At 43.3% G+C, this 25,574-nt stretch overlaps 1 protein-coding gene across 1 annotated transcript; it reads right to left on the reverse strand.

Annotated features, from left to right (window-relative positions):
• LOC134440897 (phytanoyl-CoA hydroxylase-interacting protein-like) lies at window positions 1–23,950 on the reverse strand. Its single transcript, XM_063191050.1, has 5 exons — window positions 23,749–23,950; window positions 4,353–4,552; window positions 3,694–3,868; window positions 3,237–3,354; window positions 1–1,217 (listed from the first exon to the last, which is right to left on the reverse strand). Exons 1-5 carry the CDS (start codon window positions 23,852–23,854, stop codon window positions 680–682), a joined length of 1,137 nt encoding a protein of 378 aa, XP_063047120.1. The 5' UTR covers window positions 23,855–23,950; the 3' UTR covers window positions 1–679.
• Window positions 23,951–25,574: the final 1,624 nt, after the last annotated feature.

Raw genomic sequence — 25,574 nt, forward strand, 5'->3', positions numbered from 1 at the left:
AGTGAGGAGTGGGGAGCTGCACTGTGATCTTTGAAAGGAAACAATAGTATTATCAACACAGTCACCGGCCAGGTAAAACAGGTTTGCCAGAATATCAGCTTAAAGGGGTGGTGTAGGTCTATGCCAAACATCTTAACCTTGTTTACAGGATTTCTTAGGCAGAAGGGTTTGGAAAAGATAGGGGTATCTAGATGTCGTTTTGGTTTCTCTCTGGATTTTCAGGTAAAATACAGAAGGAGTTGTCTTTTTTTCATCTACTTCTTTTTTTGTTTTAAAATAAGGGATTTGCATGTTCATATCATCGCACATACATTTTAAGACCTGTTCAGGATGTTGATTCCAATTTCGGACATTGGAATCGCATAGACATTCCACACTGACAACTTTAACAACGTTTTACACAAGAGTTCAGGGAACACCAGTTGGTGTGTGTGTGGGGTTTTTTTTTTTTCGATGCAAGACCGGACAACATGAAGGCTGCTGCTGGATCCATCATTCGCAGCCGACATTAACGTCTGAGTTAAGGGCATAGCAGGGCATAGGATCAAGACTGAAGGGGTTTTTTTTGCAACCACTGAGGTGTTGTTTTTTTCCGCGCTGTAAGCCAGTCACCAAAGTGTTAGCGGAGTTAGCTTAGCATTCGCTTTTGAACGCTAGCATTAGCTATTTGACGCTCGCGTTAGCGCCCGACGCTAATGTTGCACGTCTTGCAGCTGGGGTCCTTCTTGGCGTTGATGGTGGACATGCTCATGAGCTGGTGCCCGCTGATCTCGGCCACCGTCCCCTGAGCCAGCTCCACGGGCTCCGTGTAGATGACCTCCAGGATCACGTCCCCGGCGTGCCGGAACTCCAGCTGCCCGTCCTCGCTCTGCACGCACGTCAGGAAGCGGTTGTCGGCCAGGTCGAGCTCCGGCAGCCGGTCCTGGCAGAAGGCCTCGCCCGGCGAGCCTTTGGGCGCCACCACCAGGATCACGTAGTGGTAGGCCGTGTACATGCAGTAGAAGTCGCCGAAGTAGAGGCGGGTGTGGGGGCCGAAGAGGGCCTGCGCGGGGACGGTGAGGCGCACACGGCCGTAGGGGGAGTCCTGGGGCGGCTGGCCCGTGTTGAACTCCGTGTTGCAGCTGAAGAAGACGCCCTCCAGCTTGCCGCTGATGGGGGAGCCGTGGCTGCCACTGTTGTCCTTCACCGATGGCATCATGCGACCGCCATTGACCTCTCTGACAAGGGGGGAGGAAAGAGATATGTAATTACACTTTACATGCTACATTACACACACATTTCACACTACATTTCACACTGCATTTCACTTGGTAGCATTTAGCCATAGGGACTTACAAAAGAGGACACACTCTACATATATGTAGAGTAATTTTTCTCATCGGGGGCTCTGTAGCCCCCGAGGGGTCATTGAGGAGCTCTATGGGGGCGTTGAGAAGGAGACAGCTGAGAGGGGGCGGTGCTTAGTTGCCATTGGAGGGCATTAGTTCATTTTATTTTTTAATTTTAAGGGGGGTGTTGGCAGGCTTATGATGAGGTCAGGGGGCTGTTGGCATGCTTAGTTTGAGATCCAGGAGGCATTTATTCAAAAAAGGTTGAGAATGTAATTGCAGGGAGTATGTAATTACACTTATCATTCTACATTAGCCACACATTTCACGTGGCATTACACACACATTTCCCTTAGACGCGTTAAGCCATACGGACTTACACAAGAGGACACCCATGCTACATAGAAGAACACTGGGCTAAAGTAAAGGCATCACAAACTTGGTTGTGTGTATTACAAATGTGATATAATGTACAGTATAGTAACTATGATGAAGATAGGGAAAATGGCACAACAAAGTGAGTGTATTATAAATATCATACATATTAAAAAGACGTTCCTTTATTTATATTCAACAAATTATGTCAGACAGCTGCTATTAACCGTTATAAATTTGCTGTTACCAGAATGGCAATGACCAAGTCGTAGTGCATTACTAAAGGCCCTGTGTTATGTCTAGAGATGCAGCGGATCCTAATTTTTAGGATCCTGCCGGATACCGGATCCACTGCTTAAGATCCTGCCGGATCCGGAACCGGATACCGGATCCTACGAAAGGGTTGAAACACATAGCCTACTCGCACACGTGGGCCCTTTTTATTACATTGGCTCAAACTATTTTTTAGACTCATTGGCTTACTGCCACACTGCCTGCACTGGCCGCTTCCAAAGTTCTTTCACTCCATGCAGCAATTGGGGTTGTGAAAGACTGACTGAAAAACCTAGGCTAGAGATGCACCAGATCCTGATTTTTAGGTAACTGCCGGATACCGGATCCACTGCTTAAGATCCTGCCGGATCAGGATCCTGTGAAAAACCCTATTATCCTGCCGGCTCCGGAACCGGATCTTGGATCCTGTGCATCTCTAGTTATGTCATAGTGTTGTAGTACTATGGTAGTTAACTTTTCAGTGGCTATTACAGTGTGCCACTGGAGGAGCGGCGTGCATTAAGGGGCTACGAGCCTATCAACAGTAACAGGAATTGTAGTGCAGATCAAACAACATACTTGACGTCAATTGCAAAAGGAAAGAATCGAGCGCTCTATAGTCTTTTCTCCAGGTTGAAGGGGTGCATCTGGTTATTCCTTTTAGGGCTTGACAGACATGAACTGTATCCAAAGCACTCTCCTTTGAGTCAAGGTAGTTGAAGTATTAAAAACCCTTTATTTTACATCGGGGTAAACATGTTAAAAACACCGACCGGTTTCAGCCGTCTGGCCTTCATCAGGGGTGTCTTTCTAAACACGCCCTGATGAAGGCCACACGGCTGAAACCTGTCTACGTTTTTTAACATGTTTACCCCGATGTGAAATAAAGGGTTTTTAATACTTCAACTACCTTGACTCAAAGGAGAGTGTTTTGGATACAGTTCATGTCTGTCAAACATACTTGACGTGGTCGAGGCTCTCAAATGGTAAGGCAGTGCACTGTTACGCCGGGGACCTGGGTTCGATTCTGACCCAAGGTTATTTCCTGATCCTCTCCCATCTATCTCTCTCCCACTCGATTCCTGTCACCTCTCATACTGTAGTGATACTGTACAGTAGTGCTTTTTAAATAATAACGTTTCTTTTTGGAGCTTATCGGCAGTGTGCGGACCTACCTTTTTCAACAAACCTCTCATACTGTCCAATCGAAACAAAGGCAAAAATGCCCCTAAAAATATATAAGTATAAAAAACAACATACTTGACATGGTCGAAGTACTCTTTGTGTTGATTCCTGTAGAAGACGGAGAATTTCAGCATCCTCCCAGCAATAGCCTCCGCCTTCGTAAGCAGCTGATTCAGGTGCACTGTGGAATAATCTGGAAGCAAGAGGAGAAAAAATACACTCATTTAATGATCATCCAATATTCAAGATTCAAGATGCAAGAGTTTATTGTCACTGTCAAAAAGGCCTGAGTACTGTGTGTGTGTGTGTGTGTGTGTGTGTGTGTGTGTGTGTGTGTGTGTGTGTGTGTGTGTGTGTGTGTTTGTGTGTGTGTGTGTCCATGTGTGTGTGTGTGTGCGCGTGAGTGTGTGTGTGTGTGTGTGTGTGTGTGTGTGTGTGTGTGTGTGTGTGTGTGTGTGTGTGTGTGTGTGTGTGTGTGTGTGTGTGTGTGTGTGTCTACACAGATGCATAGATGTTTGTAAGTGTTTCTGACCGGCGGTGCAGAACTCGATGATGTCACTCCACTCTGAAATAGCGTAATCCCCATCAGTCTGTTTGGAGGCTGTCTGCACGGCAACCGTGTACTCCGTCCGCGGGCTCAGGAACCAATGGCCTCGCACTGTCATTGGCAACGGCACTGCCTTAGCAACCAGTTTGGTGGGGACATCCTGAAGAGAAAGAGAGAAGGGAAGAGGGGGAGAGGGAGGGAGAGAGGTAGAGAGGGAGAGAGGTAGAGAGGGAGAGAGGGAGAGAGGTAGAGAGGTAGAGTGGGAGAGAGGTAGAGAGGTAGAGAGGTAGAGTGGGAGAGAGGTAGAGAGGGAGAGAGGGAGAGAGGGTGGGTGAGGGAGTGAAGAAGGCATGCTCAGGGCGGATATGTAATACTTATACTAATTCTAATACTTTTTGATTGATACTTTTTGAGATTTTAATTTTTGAGAAATTAATGTTTGTGGATGGGCAGCATGAATGATATGCTGATACTGATGTGATACTGATGATAATGATACTGATACTGCATGGGGCTTCAGAAGCCATCCACACTCTGCTAGATAGCCTCCATTAGGCTACATGTGTTAAACAGACACATTACAGATCACACTGGAGTGACATTCCCTGTCTTGATGGCGGTGCTGTGCAGTACAGGTACCACACCTTGTGTTTGAACTTGTTGGAGTTCTTGTTCTCCTTCTTGTTCAGGTCTATGAAGTAGTGTGTTATCTTGTCTTTGGCCCGCGGGTCCATGTCCCAGCAGATCTTGAAGGAGTCGCAGGTGATGTTGCTGATCTTGATGTTCTGCGGTACGGGCAGATCCTCCATCTCCACGCTGCCGCTCGCCTCTGGCTTACCTGCTCCTGTTTCAAATCAAGAAGACAAGAATCAGAGTTTAAAAGAGTTCTTGTGCACAAGCTCAGTAAAACAGGTGCCGGTTGAGGCGCGAAAACTTGATCAAAATGAAAAGTTCAGGGGGGCACTGTGGCACAGCGCGCTAAGCCCCCCACATTTGGGCTTGCATGCCCACCCACGGATACCCCGGCTCAAGTCCAGCCGGGGTCATTTCCCGATCCTCCTCTGTCTCTCTGTTTCAAATATGCTGTTGTACTTGATAGACCTTTTTAATATTTATTTTTTCTTCAAATGCTACTACTACTATGTCAGAACGCTATAAAGGACTCTTTAGGAAAAGCAAAAAAAACAAAAACAAAAAACAATTACCTCTTAATGTATGTTCTCTACAAGTCTTCTGTTGTCCAGTCTTGCACTTTAAATGTCTGTATGAGCACTGTCTATGTCCATACTGTCTTAAGTCCATGTATAAGTACTGTCTATGTCTATACTGTCTATGTCCTTACCTAGATTAGTCTATGTCTGTATGGGAAAGCAAGAAATGTAATTTTAAATTCTTTGTATGACCAGTGCATGTAAAGAAATTGACAATAAAACCCACTTGACTTGACAAAAAGACAATACAACTGTTTTTTTTTTAACAAGATTTTCAGGTGCGAGTGAATAGAAAATTTAATATTTTGTAGAAAAGCTGCACTCTCGGGTTTGATTCTTGTTCATTCTAGTGGCTTAGCGTGACAGACAGACAGACGTTTCGGCCTAAGTCTTCTTCAGCGTCATGCTAGAATAGAACTAGAATAAAATACAAGAATGACAACCGAGCGTTCGACTTTTCTACTAAATAGCTTCTCCATCTCCACAGTTCCGCATGCCTCTGGCTAGCCTCCGGCAAACTTCTATGGGTGCAGGTCTAGAGACAGCGTGTAGATGGCATTACACAAACATGAACATAACGCAAAAGAATCAGAGTTTAAAAGAGTTCTTGTGCACAAGCTCAGTAAAACAGGTGCAGATGTGAGGCAGGAAAACTTGATTAAAACAAAATAAAAGAATTAAAAGTTCAGAAAACACTGTTCTTTTTTTCTTATGATTTTATTTCTTGGAGCGAACAACGCATTTCGCCCAGTTTTTGCGAGGTTTTTGGACAACGAACCGGATGACACACTGGGCGAAATGTGTTGGTCGCTCCAAAAAATTAAATAAGAAAAAAAAGAACAGCAGTGTGCAGTATTTTCTGAACTTCTAATTTTGATAACGCAAAAGAATGTAAGCTCCTCCATCTCCACAGTGCTGCTTGCCTATGGCTTACCTTACCTCCTGTTTCAAATAAAAAAAGACGAGAGAGACAGAGAGAGCTTCTATGGGTGCAGGTCTAGAGACAGTGTGTAGGTGGCATTACATGAACATGAACATGAACATGAACATACAGTAATGCAAAAGAATGTAGGCCTAATGCTTTTTATATTATATGGAAAACACTAAGGGTATTTTTGTATATGCTTTGGCATCATTGCTTGTTTGTTCTTTTTCTTCTTTTTCTTTTCCTGCATATTCTATGTTTCTGTGCAGTATATGTTGTGTGTCTGCCTATTGGGCCCAGAGCCTTCATAACACTAAGCAGGCATCTTGAGGTTGACAATGCAAGATGTCTCCTGTTTCAAATAAAAAAATATGAGAGACAGAGAGAGCTTCTATGGGTGCACGTCTACAGTGGTGGCATTACATGAACATGAACGTGTACGAATGTAGGCCTAATGCTTTTCATATGATAAGGAAAACACTAAGCAGGCCTCTTGAGGTTGACAGTGCAAGATGTCTCCTGTTTCAAATCAAAAAAGACAAGAGAGACAGACAGAGCTTCAATGGGTGCACGTCGAGAAACAGCGGTGGCATTACACAAACATGAACAAAACGCAAAATAATTTAAAAGTTTAAAAAAGAGTCCTTGTGCATAAGCCCTCAATAAAACAGGTCCAGGTTTAAGGCAGCAAAACACCACACACTGCTTACTGTTATTTTTTTCTTATTTTATTTCTTGGAGCGAACAACACATTCCACCCAGTGCGTCATTAGGTTCACTGTAGGCCTAATGCTTTTCATATTATACGGGAAGCACCAAGCAGGCCTCTTGCACGTAAGATTGACAGTGTAAGATGTACCGCAGTTCTCTTCAAAGGGTTTGTGGATGTTCTTCTTGTCTCTTTTTTGTTCCCCTTGTCTTCTTATAGAATATACATTAATAAAAAACTGACATACATTAGCACGCTCTCGGATTTGAAGCAATTCTTTTCAGCTGGATGACACTGAGTTGAGCCCCTGTCAACCCATCCAGTAAGCTTTGACAAAGACGTTGCCAGGTTGAAAATGTTGAACTATGGGCCAACTTTGGGAAGGAAATTATTGTGTCAAGGCAACTAAATGAACTGAATGAAAACTTGTGAAATGATCGTGCATCATGTGCTTTTGATCATACAGAGGACAAAATTACGGTACAAATACAATAGTTATCGTACATCAGGCAACACTGACACCGTGGAACACAGAGACACACTCAGAAGACACTTGAGAACAAAGGGAACGTCTTGCTGTCAAGCACATGTGACATGATCAGCACCTCACTAGCTGAGGAACAAAGCCAACACTGTGCTGAGGCAAGTGCAAAACCGAAATGAGAGAGAGACAGAGAGAGAATGAGAATGAGAGAGAGAGAAAGAGAGAGTGAGAGAGACAAGAGAAAGAGATAGAGAGACAGAGAGAGAAAGAGAGATACAGAGAGACAGAGAGAGAGGAAGAGAGAGGAAGAGGGGGATAGAGAGAGAGAGAGACAGAGAGATAATGAGAATGAGAGAGAGAGAAAGAGAGAGTGAGGAGAGGAAGAGAGAGAAAGAGGGAGATAGAGAGACAGAAAGCGAGAGAGAGAGTGAGAATGACAGAGACAGAGAGAGAGAGAGAGAGAGAGAATGAGACAGAGACAGAGACAGAGAGAGAGAGAGAGAGAGAGAGAGAGAGAGAGTAAGAGACAGAGACAGAGAGGGAAAGAGAGAGAGAGAGAGAGAGAGAGAGAGAGAGAGAGAGAGAGAGAGAGAGAGAGAGAGAGATTCTATTTAAACATCGTATGAAAGCAATTGTCAACATTGTCTGGTGACCATAAACACTGGTGGTGGTGGTGAGCACTAGGTCTATGGAGCCAGGCTTTCATAACTCTGGTGTCAAACTACTACTAGCACTCTCTGTTGATACTAGGGCTACTACGTAGGGCCGAGGGCCTTTTTTAACCATGCATATCCAAGGCACTGTTTACAAAACATGTCTGTGCCCTAGCTGCCCACAGGCTACAGTATGTAGTTCTCAACCTTTTTTGAACAAACGCCCCCCTGGACCTCTTCCTAAGCCTCCCAACTTACTTCATGCCTTCATCATAACCCTTCCAACACCCCCGTTAAAAAATGAAACCGACTAATGCCCCTAATAATGGTTAAGCACCGTCCCCTCTCAACTGTATCCTTCTCAACGCCCTCCTAGGGTTTCCCAACGTCCCCTCGGGGGCTGTACTACCCTCTTTGAGAAACACTAGGCTACAGTATGTGTGCCAGTACTTCAGACAGCTTTGGTGTAGCCCCAGTGACGGGTATAATAATATTGGTGCACAACAGTCACTGCTAGGTCATGCCAGCTTGTGGAAGAGAGCCGTAGTTTGTTTGCAGAAATGTTGATTCACCACGATGGCGTCCAAACATTACGTATACTGTGCATTCTGCACAAATAGAGGACTACATCTGGTGCCTGAGACTGAGACTGAGTCTGCTCAGGGCGTTCTTTTGAAATGCGCAGCATAATCCCACTTTTTCAGCACACCTCTGCGACTTCGAGGAAACAGCTTTTGCCACAGTAATCCTCCTTTCACACTGGAAAAGTAAACCCAGCACACAGCGGTTTTGAACAATGTCTTTCACAAAATATGCTGATGAAAGAATATTTTGATATGGCTCTACTTTATGTTCTTATGCCTGATGTGAAACACAATGCATGCAAATGTCATGACATTAAATATAATGCGAGCTAATGGATGGATGGATGAGCGCTTATGCTCCATTAAATCTACTAATTAGGAGGTAAAAAATAAACATCTTCTTTCCTTTAAAAAAGCAAATGCACAAAGTAACAACTCATACAAGAAGCATCAGCTATTACCATAGAGCAGAGGCAAATTTCCCCAGTTAATAAAGCAGACACAGATTTTCCCCACTACGCCACTGATCTAACGATGAGCAGACAGCTACACTAGGTGGGCACCAGTGCCAGGCTGCTACACTAGGTGGGCACCAGTGCCAGGTTGCTACACTAGGTGGGCACCAGTGCCAGACAGCCACACTAGGTGGGCACCAGTGCCATGCAGGCAGCTACACTAGGTGGGCACCAGTGCCAGGCAGCTACACTAGGTGGGCACCAGTGCCAGGCTGCTACACTAGGTGGGCACCAGTGCCATGCAGGCTGCTACACTAAGTGGGCACCAGTGCCATGCAGGCTGCTACACTAGGTGGGCACCAGTGCCATGCAGGCAGCTACACTAGGTGGGCACCAGTGCCATGCAGGCAGCTACACTAGGTGGGCACCAGTGCCAGGCTGCTACACTAGGTGGGCACCAGTGCCATGTAGCTACACTAGGTGGGCACCGGTGCCAGACAGCCACACTAGGTGGGCACCAGTGCCATGCAGGCAGCTACACTAGGTGGGCACCAGTGCCAGGCAGCTACACTAGGTGGGCACCAGTGCCATGCAGGCTGCTACACTAGGTGGGCACCAGTGCCATGCAGGCTGCTACACTAAGTGGGCACCAGTGCCATGCAGGCTGCTACACTAGGTGGGCACCAGTGCCATGCAGGCAGCTACACTAGGTGGGCACCAGTGCCAGGCAGCTACACTAGGTGGGCATCAGTGCCAGGCAGCTACACTAGGTGGCCACCAGTGCCAGGCTGCTACACTAGGTGGCCACCAGTGCCAGGCAACTAAAGTAAATGGGCAGCAGTGCCAGATATGACAGACGTGTCTGTGCGGTTGCCAGTCCCTCCCTGCATGCCAACCAGCCAGACAGACAGCTAGGGCCGGTCTCAATGGAGAATGCCTGCGCAGAAACACTGTACAAAACCACTCTGTTACTACAGCTAAAGATTTGAACGTGATCTCAGTGACAGAAGTGACAGAAGGCCAACAGCATGGTAGCAGTTTCAGTTAACATGTTATCAGAGCTTCGACATCAGACCAATTACACTTCATCACTGCATTCTTTAGTGGTCACACGCCAACTTACGTTCTTCTTTGATTTGCAAACGCGGATTTTTGTTTTGGATACCCATATGAAAAAGAAACATATGAAACTTGAACACATGAAAAATGTTTCATATGGTTTTGACAACAGTATATGGCTATTACTGTATATGGCACATAATACACTATACTGCCCTACAACATCAGAACGCAGTATCTTGAAAATGGTCGAAAATGAGTTAAGACCGGAAATTGGCTTTAAAATACCTTCTTTTTCTTCTTGTGTTAAAAACTGTTGGTCCAACTTGGTCGCGTTTCAGAAAAAAACGATAAAAACTGATTATACTGCGCTTTTTGGTTTAGGAGGTTACGTCGTACTAGCCAAGAACGCAGTATAATGCGCATTATACTGCACATTATACTGCACTTCTCCATTGACACCGTGGTTTTAGTGTAGACAGTAATACCACAACAGAACGCAGTATACTGATTTTTCAGCTAAAAAGTAATGAGAATGTTGTATTTTTTTTTTCTTGTGTGCATAAATTTCCACCATAAAAAAGCATTATATGAAAGTGTCATCACAACTTTACCTCCAACACAGTTGCGTGGCCAGAAAGGAAACTTAAAAGCCTTTTTTCTCAGTTTGCCATTTTGAATTAAACTGCGTTCTGAAATTGTAGGGCAGTATAGTAGTGGCCCATTTTGTATTAACCATAAATAAAACTTAAACATGAGCCAGTTTAAAATCAGTGAATCATTTAAGGAGTTTTATTCTTTTTCATATAGCTGGGCCTCTTATATTGATGTTCTGTGGCGTTACTCTTGCAGCTGCTTCATGTAGGCTCCTGTGTGATGAAATTACAGTGTGACTGACCTCCACACCTTTTGTTAAAGGTTAGTGTGCTACTGCTACCGTAGCTGAATATGTGTCATGTCTAATGAAGTACCGTACATATACAGTAAGCCTACAAGGTCTAGTATTGCGGAATTATAATGGCGTGGTTCCCATTCACAGAAGGTCATATTCTTGTGATGAAACATGCAGTATTTGAGCAAAACACGGAGTCATCCTAGTGTATGTGTGCGTAGGTGGCACGGTGTGTGTGCACAAATGTGTCTGTGCACAAATGTGTCTGCACGAAGGTATGTGTACGTGTGTTATTGTTCACATACAGAGGGTGTGTGTGCATGTGACTGAATCTGTGTGTTAAGAGGGCAAGAAAATAAAAAGCAGGGGAATGCAGGGAGAGAGAGAGAGAGAGAGAGAGAGAGCGAGAGAGAGAGAGAGAGAGAGAGAGAGAGAGAGAGAGAGAGAGAGAGAGAGAGAGAGAGAGAGACTCAGAGGAAGAGAGGAGAGAGAGAGAGAGACTCAGGGAGAGAGAGCGAGAGAGAGGCAGCTAAAGAGACTCAGAGGGAGAGAGAGAGACTCAGAGGGAGGGAGAGGGAGAGGGAGAGAGAGAGAGAGAGAGAGAGAGAGGTAGAACGGTTGTCCATTAATCATGGTTGGGCCTCATGCCAGAGGGGGGTTGACTCCACTTCACTTCCTAAAAGACTCCTCTGAGACTCCCCTCCCCTCCCCTTCCGTCCTGTACTTCATCATACCTCCCCTCCCGTCCCCGTCCCCGTCCGTACTTCATCATACCTCAGACAGCTGCACAAACACAGCCCCCAAAACACTCTCGCCCAACACTTCATATTTTACCTGCCTCTTTTAAAAAAATCATCAAAGCCAACCGCAGAGTATGACCATGGTTATGTCGAGATGGGATTGCTTTGTAGAGATGAGCTACTAATAGTCTGGTAGCCTCTTTAAAACAAAAAGCATCAAAGCCAACTGGGGAGTACGACCATGGCCTAGCAGTACTGCCCTACTAAGGCAAAAGACAGTAACTCACCAGAGTGTGAAACTGAGAAAAATGATGTTAAAGTTATCTTAAAATAAATGAATGTCACCGCAATCTGGTTATAGCTACAAAGCTGTAATTTTCACAGTTTGTAGTGTATGCCTGCCTACATCTATTCATAAAAAATAATTTTACAAATAGTTAACCTTTGACCCTTTTTTGGAAGTTACTGTGTTCTGCCTTAGCATTGCCCCCGGAATGACAATTAGTCATACTAAGGCAGAAGACAGTAACTTCCATTTAAAATCTGAATAATAAGCAACAAATACAACTTTCACATATAATTTAAGCAGTATACACACTATTAGAGTCATTATGACAAAATGTCATGTTTATTAACATATAAATTGTTAATAATAATAATAATAATAATATAATTATAAATGGGTTTTGTGTGTGTATTTGTATTTCATACTACCTCAAATAATAGTTACACACATTTCCTAGCAGGCTGATCATGTTTCATAATATAATAGTTTCATTTTATATTTTTTTGATTATTTACATGACTGAAGGAGTTTTAAGGTAAGCGTACCCATTAAGCCCACCAAAATCTAAATTTCTTTATTTTTCAATCATCTTCACACAATTTTTTTGTGAAATGATTTCTTAAATAGTAAGATTTACCTCTCTTCTCAATGTTTATCACTGAGTTGATGAATATTTCAAAGTACAATATGAAGATTTTTTACGAGAAAAGTGAAAAGTCTGAATGGGCTTAAATGGTACCTTTGGTACCATTTAAGCCCACTTGTGTTCCAAATAAGCTCATATTGTTATTTCTCTATGAAAATACCTGGTGAGGTGTGTGAGCTGAGTTTAAACAGTGTAGCCTACATGGCATAAATGGTTTCAGACCAAAATATTCTTCCAAAATGAAAGATTTGGTCAAAAAATAATGCATAAAACCTAATTAAATATTACAGCATCTCTTACATCATATGTTTCATAAAATTCTTCATCCAAACACAGAAATTTATTTTTTCTTATTGATTATTGTTAGTTCATTACATTGTGACTTTTTAACCAACAACTTGAGATTGTACAGCACTTTTTATGTTCCTCAAAGGCATTTTTGGTCAGCATGCATGCCAGTTTGCATGCATTTCAATGGGATGTACCATTTAAGCCCACCTAGTACCCATTAAGCCCGCCTATACAAAAAGCTATTTTATGGAAATAATCAGCTCCACAAAACATTTCATGATGCATTTCTTTAAAGATCAATGCCAAACAAACTGGAATATGCTTAGAATTCATACCTAACCACCATAAGTCTTACGGTAGAGTAAGATAAAGATGGTGTGTGGTTGTATCAAGAGAATATTGGCGTTTGCTCGCTCATAAAACACATCTTTTTCCATTTGAAGGGAAATGCTATAATTTAGTAAAACACTGCATGTATATATATAAAAATCATTACATTTACCTCTTAATTCACTAAATATGAAAGTATTTTGAAAACATTTGACTTAAACTAGCTGAAATTCTATGTTTTTTGACATGTCCCAAAACAGCAAAGTTTTGAGGCAACTTCTTGTCAGTAGTCCTGAGACTGGATTCACTTAGGCGGGGATAACTCAACGATAAAAAATGTGATTTGTTTGCAATAAAAAACATTTTGTCAGTTAAGTTACTAAACCCTTTAATTGGATAAGGAGATGAACAACAAAATTCACCTTTTCCCTTTCTTTAAATTGACCTCAAAGTTGAAAGTGGGCTTAAAGGGTACATGGGCTTAATGGGTACGCTTACCTTAACTGTTAACAGATGAACAGTAACTGAAGTTACTGTGTTCTGCCTCTGTTTGGAACATCAGAGTTCCAGAATTCTGCAGGTCCAGAGCAGAAGACAAAAAGCAGTAACTGAAGTTACTGTCTTCTGCCTTAGTTTACCCAAAGGATTTTCAGCTTGTTTTACTTTACACCTTTTTTTACCCTCAAAACAACTGATTTCAAACTCCATGTTTGTTCACATGATAAAACTGATGCTTATTATTGCAAATATGACAAAAACTAATTTTTGAAAAATTTGAAGTTACTGCCTTTTGCCTTAGCAGGGCAGAGTAGGGCACTGGGTTACTACGCCGGCGAGTCGGGTTCGATTCCGGCCCGGGTCATTTGCCCAACCTTCCCCGTCTCACTCTCCACACTCATTTCCTGTCTGTCCTTTACTGTCCTGTCAGAAATAAAGGAATGAAAAGGCAACCGGAGAGTATGACCATCTGTCGAGATGGGGTTGCTTTGTAGAGATGAGCTACTAATAGTCTGGTAGCCTCTTCTTTTTTTGAGTATTTTTGGGGGGCTTTTTAAGCCTTTATTATATATCATGAGACCGGATATTGGAGGAGAGACAGGAAGCGAGGTTGGGAGAGAGACACGGGGATGGGCCGTAAGAGGACCCGCGCCGGAATTGAACCCGGGTCAGCCACATACCTGTAGCAGAGGAGTGCCCTACTGTTATCGTCATGGTAGGGCATCTGGTAGCCTCTTCTGCAGATAGGCCTGTCGACGGGCCTACTCACTCTTGGCTGAAACTCAAAACTGAAACCAATGACATTGCCAAGTGTCTGCTAACAGATTAATTAAGACATGGTCCTCACTATTTTGTTATAACTGAGGCTCTGTGTTAAGGCACATATCATATCGATACGACACAAGGGAAGCTATCTAACAGGCAAACAATATATGGGACAGTAGCGCACCGGTAGTTTAGCTCGCAGACACACTGTAACACAGAAATCTAAACAGAAAATTAACGTAATGAACACACAACACATAATTGGACGCTTGGGACACTCACTCACTAACTGACACACACGCACGCACGCACGGACGCACACATGCACGCACACACACACACACACACACACACACACACAAACATAGACATAGACACATGCAGACATACACACAGTTTCCCCTTCGCCTCAGTAGGACTGCCAGACCGCCGCTCTGTCTGATACAGCATTTTACAGCAATACAACATTTTTTTCACTGTTTTTTGTTTTTTGTTTCTTGTTATTACAATATGCAGACATACACACAGTGCAGACATACAAGGCTGATACAAATGCATCCCATACACTAGGTTACATACACAACATAGGATTGCCAGATGCATAACATAGCGCAATTTGCATATCTTGATCACATTGGATAAGTCTCTCCAATAATGAAGGCAGTAGGCTGTGTTTCTGGGCCTAGTGTAACACACACATGGTCGTGCATGCACTAACGTGCACATGTGCACTCACACACACACACACACACACACACTAGAACTCCAGACTTGTATTACTGGCTTACTGCAGGTCACTATGGATGGTAAGATCAAGAGGATTTACTTTCTAACACTGAAGCACATCATTAGCCTTCTTGGTAACACTTTACTTGACGCCGGTGTCATAAGCATGTCATTAGAGTGTCATAACAAAGTCATAGATAAGTCCTAAACATTATGTCCATGTCATAAACATTTTATGACTGTTGGCCTTAAGTGACATTCGGTTATGGCAAAGTTAAGTGTTACCGCCTTCTCACAGACACCGCTCACTGTGATTGGAGTGATACAACATAACTTCATTTACAAAGTATATAAATGATTCTGATGTACTCACTTAAGATATGTTCTTCCAGAATGGAGTCGGTAGGAGAACCGAAACCACGGAAACTGCTACAATATCCAGATGATGACTAGAAAACAGGTTCTAGCCACGCACTACACTGGTCCAATGGCACTTCCAATGTTTAACACAAAGCATTTTGGGATTCCTGTCTGCGTGTGCATCCGGGTATTTGAAAGCAACAACAACAAAAAACCCATGTAGTATATTCTCCTTTCCCTGCTGGAGCTGAGAAGGCCCTCTGATTAGCAAGAGTGCACTGAAGCTCACACGCCAGCCAGCGCTCCACTGCTCTGCTGTGCTGATTTATGTAACGCTCAGGGGTGACACAACCAATAAATATACAAAGTGCAAACACAACCGGACAGACAAACTCAGCGCATTTACTTCCCTGAAATGCTCTCCTCAAGATTTTGAAAGGTTATTCAAGGCCAACAAACCAAACATGATGAAAGTAACAGTAGGCTATTTATATACGTAAATAAAAACACATCAATAAAATGGCTATCAATTTCCAATTCATTTTATACAGCTAGTGAAAGGGGGAGAAAGGGATATAGAGTAATAGCACTGATATAATTAGATACAATTCAAGTAGAGAAATCTATTCTTTGGTGAGATTGCTTGACATCACATTCTCAATTGAGCTCTTTCCATTCAATGTGACAGGTTGTAAAAAAAACCTTTTGTTGTTTTATTTTAGTAGTCTTATCTAATTATTATTGTTATTGACACAGTGGATTTGCTTGAAACTATATTAAGAACTGAGGCAGACTGAGTAAACCCCACATGTGCCACTAGGCTAGGCTAATCTGGAGCCATACGCCAAGCATTCTTTACTTTGCCTGAAGCCAAAGGCTTAGCCTGCTTTAGTAAGCATTTAATAAGGCTTGCCTACTGACACACTCACACACACCCCTCTCCCAAACACACACACACAAATGCACGCACAAACACACACACACACGCTCGCAAGCTCGCACGCACGCACGCGCACACACGCACACACACACACACATGAACACACACTAATGTTACGTAATGGACCAGATGCTGCTGTTGTACAGAGAATACCTGATGCTAAGGAGGCAGGACAATAACTTCCTGACAAACAATGATATTAAAGAAATAATAACATAAATCCAGAGCAACAGCAAAATTAATATAATATAAATAAATATACAATACAAAAACACAGGAAAATAACAACATATTGTCTCTTAGATGAAAAACAAAGTTGTACTGAATGAAATCCATGCCCGTCATCTCTTAAACAGCCTGTGCCCTCTGGCAAGCAAAAACAACGGTGTAGTGCAGGTTCAATTTGTCTCAAAAATAAGGTTTAGGAACATTTTATATAGATTTTTCCAAATTGCGTTTTTTATCAACTACAGACCCCATAGTCTTCAGATCCACCTGTTTCCAATTTTTTTCTGAAGTGGAAACGCCCAAAATCCAAGATGGCAGATATATGGTCATATTCTAACACAATTGAATGTAATTGAAAGAAACATGTCATATACATTTTTGGAATTGGTGTTTTTTATATTTCCTACACCCCCTGAACAAAAAACAACCTGTTTCCACCCCCGCCCCTTAAGTTTTAGTACCAAAATCCAAGATGGCTGACATGACATGTAGCATAAATTATGTATTTGGTGTTTTAAGGTATCTAAAGTCATTGTTTTTTCTTGTATTTGTAATATTCACAATGGATAAAGGACTGTTCAGTCAGCCATTACATGAACTTCATTCAACAATTATTCAATCTGTTGTAAAAAATCAACATGACATCAGAAAAGGCATTGAACGGCTCTTTTTATGACCAGGTAATGTGTCTTATCCTATTTATTTGTAGGACCCCCTCTGAATACAAAACAACTTGTTTTTATTTTCCCTTTAACTTTCAGAAGCAAAATCCAAGATTGCTGACATTATAGCAAAATAAGGACATTTTAGTGTTTTAACCCATCAAGACACGTCGTTATAAACTTGCTGTTACCAGAATGGCAATGACCAAGTCATAGTGCATGTCATAGCAGTGTAGTGCTATGGCAGTTAACTTTCAATGACAATTACAGCGTGCCACTGGAGGTACGGCGTGCATTAAGAGGCTACGGTCTATAAAGCCATTCTGCAGTATTGTACGCCTATTGGTAATATTTTGATAGGCACGTTATCAACATGTATCTCATATTTTGCCAAAATTCAACATGGTGTCAAAAAACCCTCATCTATCTCTCATCTATATCTGAACTGACCCCTGATCTCAATAGCATAGCAGTAGGTGGAGCCTGTGTGATTAATGACAGGAGTGGAGCCCTCTGTCCATCCTCACGATGCCTCAGTCTCAGAGGTAGAACATCTGAAGTTTGGGGTGACACACCTTAAATGTTGTGCGCAAAGATTGGCTTGCAATTTGCCAGTTGCAAAAAAAGGTTGCCTCCAACTAAACTCTATAGACTGATCAGGAAGTACAAAACAATCCTATTAATTCATTTCATAGAACTATCCAGAAGAGTGGGCAATAGGACTACCTCATTCCACACATTAATATAGAGAGAATACTCTGTAGCATCAGACATGGGCGTTGCTAGGGGGGGAAAGATGTTACAGATTCTAAGGGCCCAAGCACTGACAGCACTGGGAGGGGCCCTTATGGAGCCCCAAAATCAAATCTTTTGTGGGCCCCAAAATTTCTGGAGGCAGACACAATTTACATTCACACTTGTGCCACCAATACTTCATGATGCCAAAGGTCTTACAAAGGTATGATAGTGTGGCCATTACTAGGGTCATGGGTGTACACTGACTGTCATGCCAAAGAGCCTAGTTCTGTGAGCAGAGAGCATGGCAAGATTGTTGGAATTGGAGGACTGCAGCATCCCAGGCAGAACATTTGGTTTCATAGCCTTCCGATAAGCTGAAGCCGACCCTGAAGCAACTTTGTAGACCTTGGCCTTGACATAGGCAGCCAAACCAGTGCATATGCAATACTACTGTACAGGTAGCACTGCATAACAGGTACTGTACATTAATTGATTCATAGTAATTTTTGTTTGAACAATAATTTGGACCTGCACACAATCTTATGTGCTTAAATTCACAAATGAATGGCTTTATAGACCTGAAATCATTATGTTAATATTGATTTTGCTATATGAAATGTTGGCCATCTTGGATTTTGTAATGGATTTAGTTTATGTGATGGCTGACTTCAGTCATGTAACAAATATTACCAATAAAATTCAATAATGGCTGAAATGTGCCAATTTTGCCAAATATGATGTCAGCCATCTTGATTTTCCCACTAAAAAACAAGCAAAACATTGGAAACAAGTGGTTTTCTATGAAATTTTGTCCTGGAAATAAAAAAAAGATTAACTGAAGAAATTCAATCCTTAAAACAGCATTAATGGCGAATGTTCTGTACACAATGGCAGCCATCTTGGATTTGCCACTAAATATTAAGGAAAAAATTGGAAACAGGTGGATTTGTATTTGGGGGGGTCCTAGAAGTAAAAAAAATGCTGAATGGAAAAATCTATATGAAATGTTCCTAAACTTACAACTGAACCTGCACTAGTGGGCGTTTTCTGACATAAACGGAAGCTTCAACGAGTTATGCTAATGTATGCTAATGCTAGCACAATGACTCAACACTTTCGAGATAAAAGGAGGATGTTTTTGTCAGCCTCACACTGGGAGCTGTCAAGCCCGGCCTTTGTCATCGAACACGCAGAGAGTGTTCATCGTGTCCCTGCATGATTTCTCTGGTTTACTCTTTACTCAATTCCTTTCCTGATAAAATAGGCCTGCATATTTGCTTTCCTACATGGGTATTGCAATGATACTTGCACAGTATCACTTTACTCATGCTGTGTTTAGTTCATATAGTAGCTATTTTTATCTATCTATCTATCTATCTATCTATCTATCTATCTATCTATCTATCTATCTATCTATCTATCTATCTATCCATCCATCCATCCATCCATCCATCCATCCATCCATCCATCCATCCATCCATCCATCCATCTATCTATCTATCTATCTATCTATCTATCTATCTATCTATCTATCTATCTATCTATCTATATGCCTGTGTGTGTGCACGTGCATGTGTGTGTGTGTGTGTGTATGTGTGTGTGTGTGTGTGTGTGTGCATGCATGTGTGCGTGCGTGTGTGCGTCTACAGTGTGTGCACGTGCCTGTATAGCCTCTCTGTGTGTGTGTGTGTGCGTGCACGCATGTGCGTATGTGTGTGTGTGTGTGTGTGTGTGTGTGTGTGTGCGTGCGTGCACGCATGTACGTACGTCCGTGCATGTGTGTGTGTGTGTGTGCATCTACAGTGTGTGCACGTGCCTGTATTTATTGTATAGCCTCTCTGTGAGTGAGCATCTGTCATTTCCACAGTGACGTGACGTGACGTGTTCCCACTGTGACTCCATTACTCCTGCCCAGCATGGCTCAGGGCCCTAGCCGAGAGCCACCAAAGCAAGAGGCTTCAGGAGGCACGATCTGACATCTACACTAGAGGACTCTGCTGTGTGTGTGTGTGTGTGTGTGTGTGTGTGTGTGTGTGTGTGTGTGTGTGTGTGTGTGTGTGTGTGTGTGTGTGTGTGCGTGCGTGCGTGCGTGCGTGCGTGCGTGCGTGTGAGAGAGAGATCGAGAGAGAGCGAGAGAGACAGAGAGAGACAGAGAGAGACAGAGAGAGACAGAGAGAGAGAGCAGGCCAGGCAATGTGTGTTTGTGTGTAAGAGAGCATGTATTTGTTAATGGGTGTGTGTGTGTCTGTGTGTGAGTATTTATATGCGTGTAAGTACACAAACCATTTGTCCAACCAACATACAAACCTACATGTCAGCAATGGCAGATTTCCATTGAGCTGAACTTACTCATTTGTGTCACTCATTCCTCACGTCTCAGCTGGCCATTAACATGCCTCATCTTCTGGAAGCGTTTCAGCCCATCTGTCTGTGAGATGCTGTTTACGGCCCCCTCTTTACAGTGTTTAGCATTACGGCCTCATTACAACACATTCTAAACTCATCAGCTGCTAACTCATCTTCATAGATGAATGGATGAATGAATGAATGAATGAATGAATAAATGAGTAAATGAATGAATGAATGAATAATTAATTAATTTATTAATTTATTTATTTAGTCTATTTTGATGTTTAAAAAAAAATAATTGCACAGCAACTGACACAGCAATTCAAAGAAAGAATTAGACAGGGATAGACACAAAAAAGCCCTGAGGCTAATTTCCAATTGTGGTCCCTACAGTAGCCTACTGAACAGAGAACACAGCAGCTTCACAGCATCTCAGACCACACTACCTTTTGTGGTGTTAATTCCACGTTTCATCACAAAGATGTTCCCATCTAATGTAAATCTAAGTCGTCTTTTTTGTGCAAAGCTTTAGGCCTACTGAACTTGCAAGCTTTCGGTGCTAGACCTTCATCAGGCAGCTGTGCGGATTGTCTCCTTTTTGGTACAGATCATCTTTCTACTGAATCCTGCACCTTATAAACAGAGAGAGTAGATAAGAGAGAGGTTCCATTGGCCCATTGTTTCCGGGTTTTATTATTGCAAGTGGGAGGGGGGTGAAATCCTCCTTTAGGCAGACCTAGGCAGACCTAAGGACTGTTCTATTCAATGCTAGTAGCATTATGCCACGTCCCTTTAGAACCTAGTCATGTTAGGTGCCCATAGCAACCTATTACAATGGCATATCTCTATATACTTAAAGAATCTCTGTTATAAACAGATGAGCAGTGACCATTCACCACTTCACTTCTGCTATTAGACAAAGAAAGACAAAAGTCTTACTGTTAGTTGCCGGTTCCATGAAAAACAAAAGGACAGGAACAGAATAACCAAAGTTGTTCTCGAAAAAGAAAGTCTGTGACCCAGACTGTGTTTACAGAGACACACCATGCACCAGCCTTCTCCCACCACCACACACAACACCTACTGTACATGCGGGCTACCACAACAACACGGCACAAACGCCTCATCGGTCAGTTACAAACTACAAACACTCCGCTTTAAGGTCAGTGCAACCTCCCCCACCCCATGACAGAACGTGTACTGCACTGTCATTGTGTGATAAAATCAGCACAAGCATTGCCTGGTGTTCACAGATACAGGCGGGGGGCTTTTTGGCACAGACAGACAGCTCACACTACAGAGACATTGTGGGCAAACTGTGTCATTATAGATATGAACGACTCGAGGGGCTCCTCTCTTTAAAAGTGTCCATGCTGCCAAGTGTAATCCCCGTTCAAAATAAAAACAGATTGGCCAGTTGGCAGTGCCTAGACTATACAGGCTTGGAAACAGGTGGAAACAAGCGTCAGTGAGACAATTTGTACAGCGATGTCAACGCGCTTGTCCAAAATATCAACAGCATTGAAAGACAGCAGAACATTGAGGAGGGGCGAACATCCGTAACATGTCTGTGTGAATAAATACTATAATTAACTTTTATTTTTCAGAACATAGCACATTAATGATACATACTACAGTATGTAAATGTGCCAGATTATAGCACAAAGGCTAATTTCCATCTGGTGTACAAAATAGATAAGCTAGATCAGGGGTTCCCAACCTTTTTCAACTTGGGGCCCACTCGAAATTGTCAAAAATGTTCGGGGCCCACCTCTGACCCAATAAATCAACAGCAACACACACCAAAATATGATTATTATTTTTGGAAAATGATTTCAAGGCCCACCAGTGGGCCCCAGCCCATAGGTTGAAAACGACTGGGCTAGATGTTAAACGTTGTACATACATGCAGCCTCCTGTTCCCATCCTTCTATTCCAGTTAGGAGCGAGGGAGTGAGTGAGTGAGTGAGTGTTCCCCATGAGGTGTGCCTCGGTAATGAAGGTGCTTTAGTTAAAGGCAGCAGTCAGCTGGTTCCTCCTGCTGCCTCCATACGCACTCTCTGGAGAGAGAGGAGAACCCTCACTGACAGCAGAACATTCACAGCACACAGCGGCACGCAGCACAGCACAACACAGCACAGCACAGCACAGCACAGCACAGCACAGCACAGCACAGCACAGCACAGCACAGCACAGCACAGCACAGCACAGCACAGCACAGCACAGCACGGGTGGGGACATAGTGTGCTCGTCTAAGCACTTGTCTTCACTGCTGCCTGCCTGCTTGCCGGCTCCCTCTCCAGCTATGTGGATAGGGGTGGGAGATGGGATATCTGACTTTTCAAGCAATGATCTTGCCATATTGATGCTGCTGGACAAATAAAAGGTTTGGAATGTGTGGTCATGGTTATGTGTCTGTGGTTATTTCCTACAGACACATTCAGCTGTAGGCTATCTGTTCTATAGGTCTGAGTGTATCTTTCTCACAAGGTCATTCCAAGTCAAATCATTTGGACCTGTCCAACAGAAACAGAAATCATGTAGGGCCTACTAAAAATGAGTACATTCAGTGCTTAATACAACACACTTTATGAATCATGCTGAGACATCAAGACGAAGTATTACTATAGCCCAAGACACTGGAGGCTTCACGTCAATGGCAGGCCTTACAGGCGTGTGACTGTTCACGTCGTGACAAGCCACTACAATCTCCTGCTTGGTCATCAACTGGAGGGAAAACTCAGATTTAACATCAAACTGCTACCCTCTGCAAACCCGTATACATATCATTAGTGTTGCTGGCGTTTTATAAGAAAGAGATTTTAAAAAAATCAAAATAATGTGCCTGACTGCCTATCGTTCGTTGCTGACCCACAGTGATTTGTAAACGCATGTGTGCGCGATGCCGGTGTTCCAATCCTCGCCAAAAGCAATGTCAGCATTCCACTGCAGTTCAGCAGATCGAAGGATCTATAGCCACTAAATTGTCATTCCTGGACGTTTTCTTTGATGCCTATATATCTCTTTCAGTGTCCGCCCTGGTCGTCTATTGCTGTTTTTTCCCTCGGTAAAAGAGAAGGCTTTTACGACACCGGCAGTGTCCATGGTACTGAAACGGCAAAACTGCACGGGGGAGGGGGACTGTTACAGGTGGCGCTTCTTCCACGGCTGCAAAGGGAATTCATTTAAGCTAGTATTTTACACTGAATTAAAATGCGTCCCTGAAACATCGGACATTATAAGAACATAAGAGATGCAGCCACAGTGGGATAATTTTGCACAGACACCAGTTTGCCGAACCCAACCCAGCCCAATCTTGCTTGCACGACTTGACGCTGCATTCAGATGCCTGGCTTTTCATACATGAAAACCATCATCACATTTAGCACGTAATTTTCAATCAGATCTCACTTGTTGTCTGCATGCCTAGTCGCACTGCTAATCGATGTCATATTTTTTGTTAAAGACAGAAAACCAGAGGAAATGCATGGGGGAAACGTCATCCTTACCGTCTCTCTCGCATAGTTCCAGGCTTTCCAAGCTGAGGTTGCTCACCATACCCTCGCACGGGCTCATCGGGCTGGTGATGCCGTGGCCCAGGCTGGGGACCTCCATGTCGCTGCTGTTGTCGAAACTGCAGGTTTTACAGATGCGACTGGGAGCTGCCGAGTTCTGCCGCAGACCTAGTTCTAGCTTCCACCTAAACAGTGGAGGTGATGACGCTCCCGGGTCTTCAGTGGTCTCACTCCCTCTCTCCCTCTCTGTCTCCCTCTCCCGAGTGGTGTGGCGTCAGTGCATCGTCACGCGCGCTGCACGGCTCGGACGGGGTTGCAGCGCCACGGAGACCGGAAAGCCATTATGGTGAAAAGCCCAGCCACTTACCTCCTTGTGTGATCTAGGCTACACATCAGCTGGTGGCATCTGACTGCTTCGCATCCTCACAAAAGCTACAAGTGTTTTGGATCTCTGTTGTATGCCGCGACGAAAGCAAATACCAGATTGGTCTAAAAAATTACCGCGCATACTCCAGTTGCTTACATAATAGGCGCCAGCCTGCGTTTCAGTCTCTGCTCGAAATTATAACATTGATACCGTCGCTATTCTGAATTTTGCTTAAGGTGACGTCACCACCACCAAATGAATCGCCCCTGTGTAGCCTATGTCCTTATTTGGTACCCAAACATCCTTACATCAAAGCGCAGGTGCGGGTCTGTCTGTAGCCTAAGTCATATGGCGATATAAAGGCATTTTATAGCCTAGTCTGTGCGCTATCAAAGCCTCGTTTTTTTGTTAAAAAGAAATCTGGAAAGAAAAATATATGAATTCCAGAGACGGGAGTCTTGAGTCTTGAGTTATAATTATGGTCGGTGCCAATGTGCCTAGAACAACAATGTAATCCTCAATAGACCGCCTTCTGTGTTCAGGGGGTCAGTATAATCTCAAACTGCCCACCACAAAAGTGTTCTCATACTGTGAGATAGGATATGCTGACAGGGGCGATGGGCCAGTGAGTGTTTTTAGAAGGCACCTAAGGGTTTGATGAAAGGGTAAACAACCTGCCCAGAGCCATGGTTTGTGTTCTACAGCTATGGCCGACCCCAGGACAAAGTGGTCTGAAAGGGCCCTCTAGCCAAAATACAATGTAATGAGGACCCAATTCTGGGGCCCCTCTCAACCTGGGCCTGGGGCAACTGTCCCCTTTGTACCCCCCTGTTGGCACCCCTGCATAGAATCCACAAGACCCTTATATAGCCCTGTGGTATTTACAGACAACTCTAGGGTAATAGTTATGGGTTTACAAGCACTCTATTTGCAATATCTAAATTAAGCCAATCTCTCTACTAGAGAATATCAGTGCCTCGATTTCATTTTTTGGCCAAATATTCTTTATGGATTTTAAAGGAATAATCTCATATTTAAATTAATAAAAACATAAACTGTAGGCCTAACTAAAATCTTGTAGTCATTATATTTATTAACATCCATGGTGGGCACCTCAGAAGTGCTTGGAGGGCTACCTGGTGGCCGTGGGCTCCACATTGGGTACGCCTGCCCTACAGATTGGAAGGGGAATTGTAAACTCATTCAAATTATACAGAGAGATGGTGTGGTCCTCCAAACACACCGAGGTGCAGTTGCAGCTAGAGCCTATGGTCATAGTCATAGTCGGCCGTTACCCTGAGCCAAAGGCTATAGGGAGGGTCCACTGTGGCTAAAACCTTACTGAAATATTTAAAAACACGATGTTGGGATAAACCCCCACATAAATAGGGGCCCACTACAGGTCATGGGCACTGGCACCATTGGCATAACAGACCTTCACACAGGAGGGGGA

This window comes from Engraulis encrasicolus, chromosome 24 (genome assembly GCF_034702125.1).
Source record: "Engraulis encrasicolus isolate BLACKSEA-1 chromosome 24, IST_EnEncr_1.0, whole genome shotgun sequence".
NCBI classification, from domain to species: domain Eukaryota; kingdom Metazoa; phylum Chordata; class Actinopteri; order Clupeiformes; family Engraulidae; genus Engraulis; species Engraulis encrasicolus.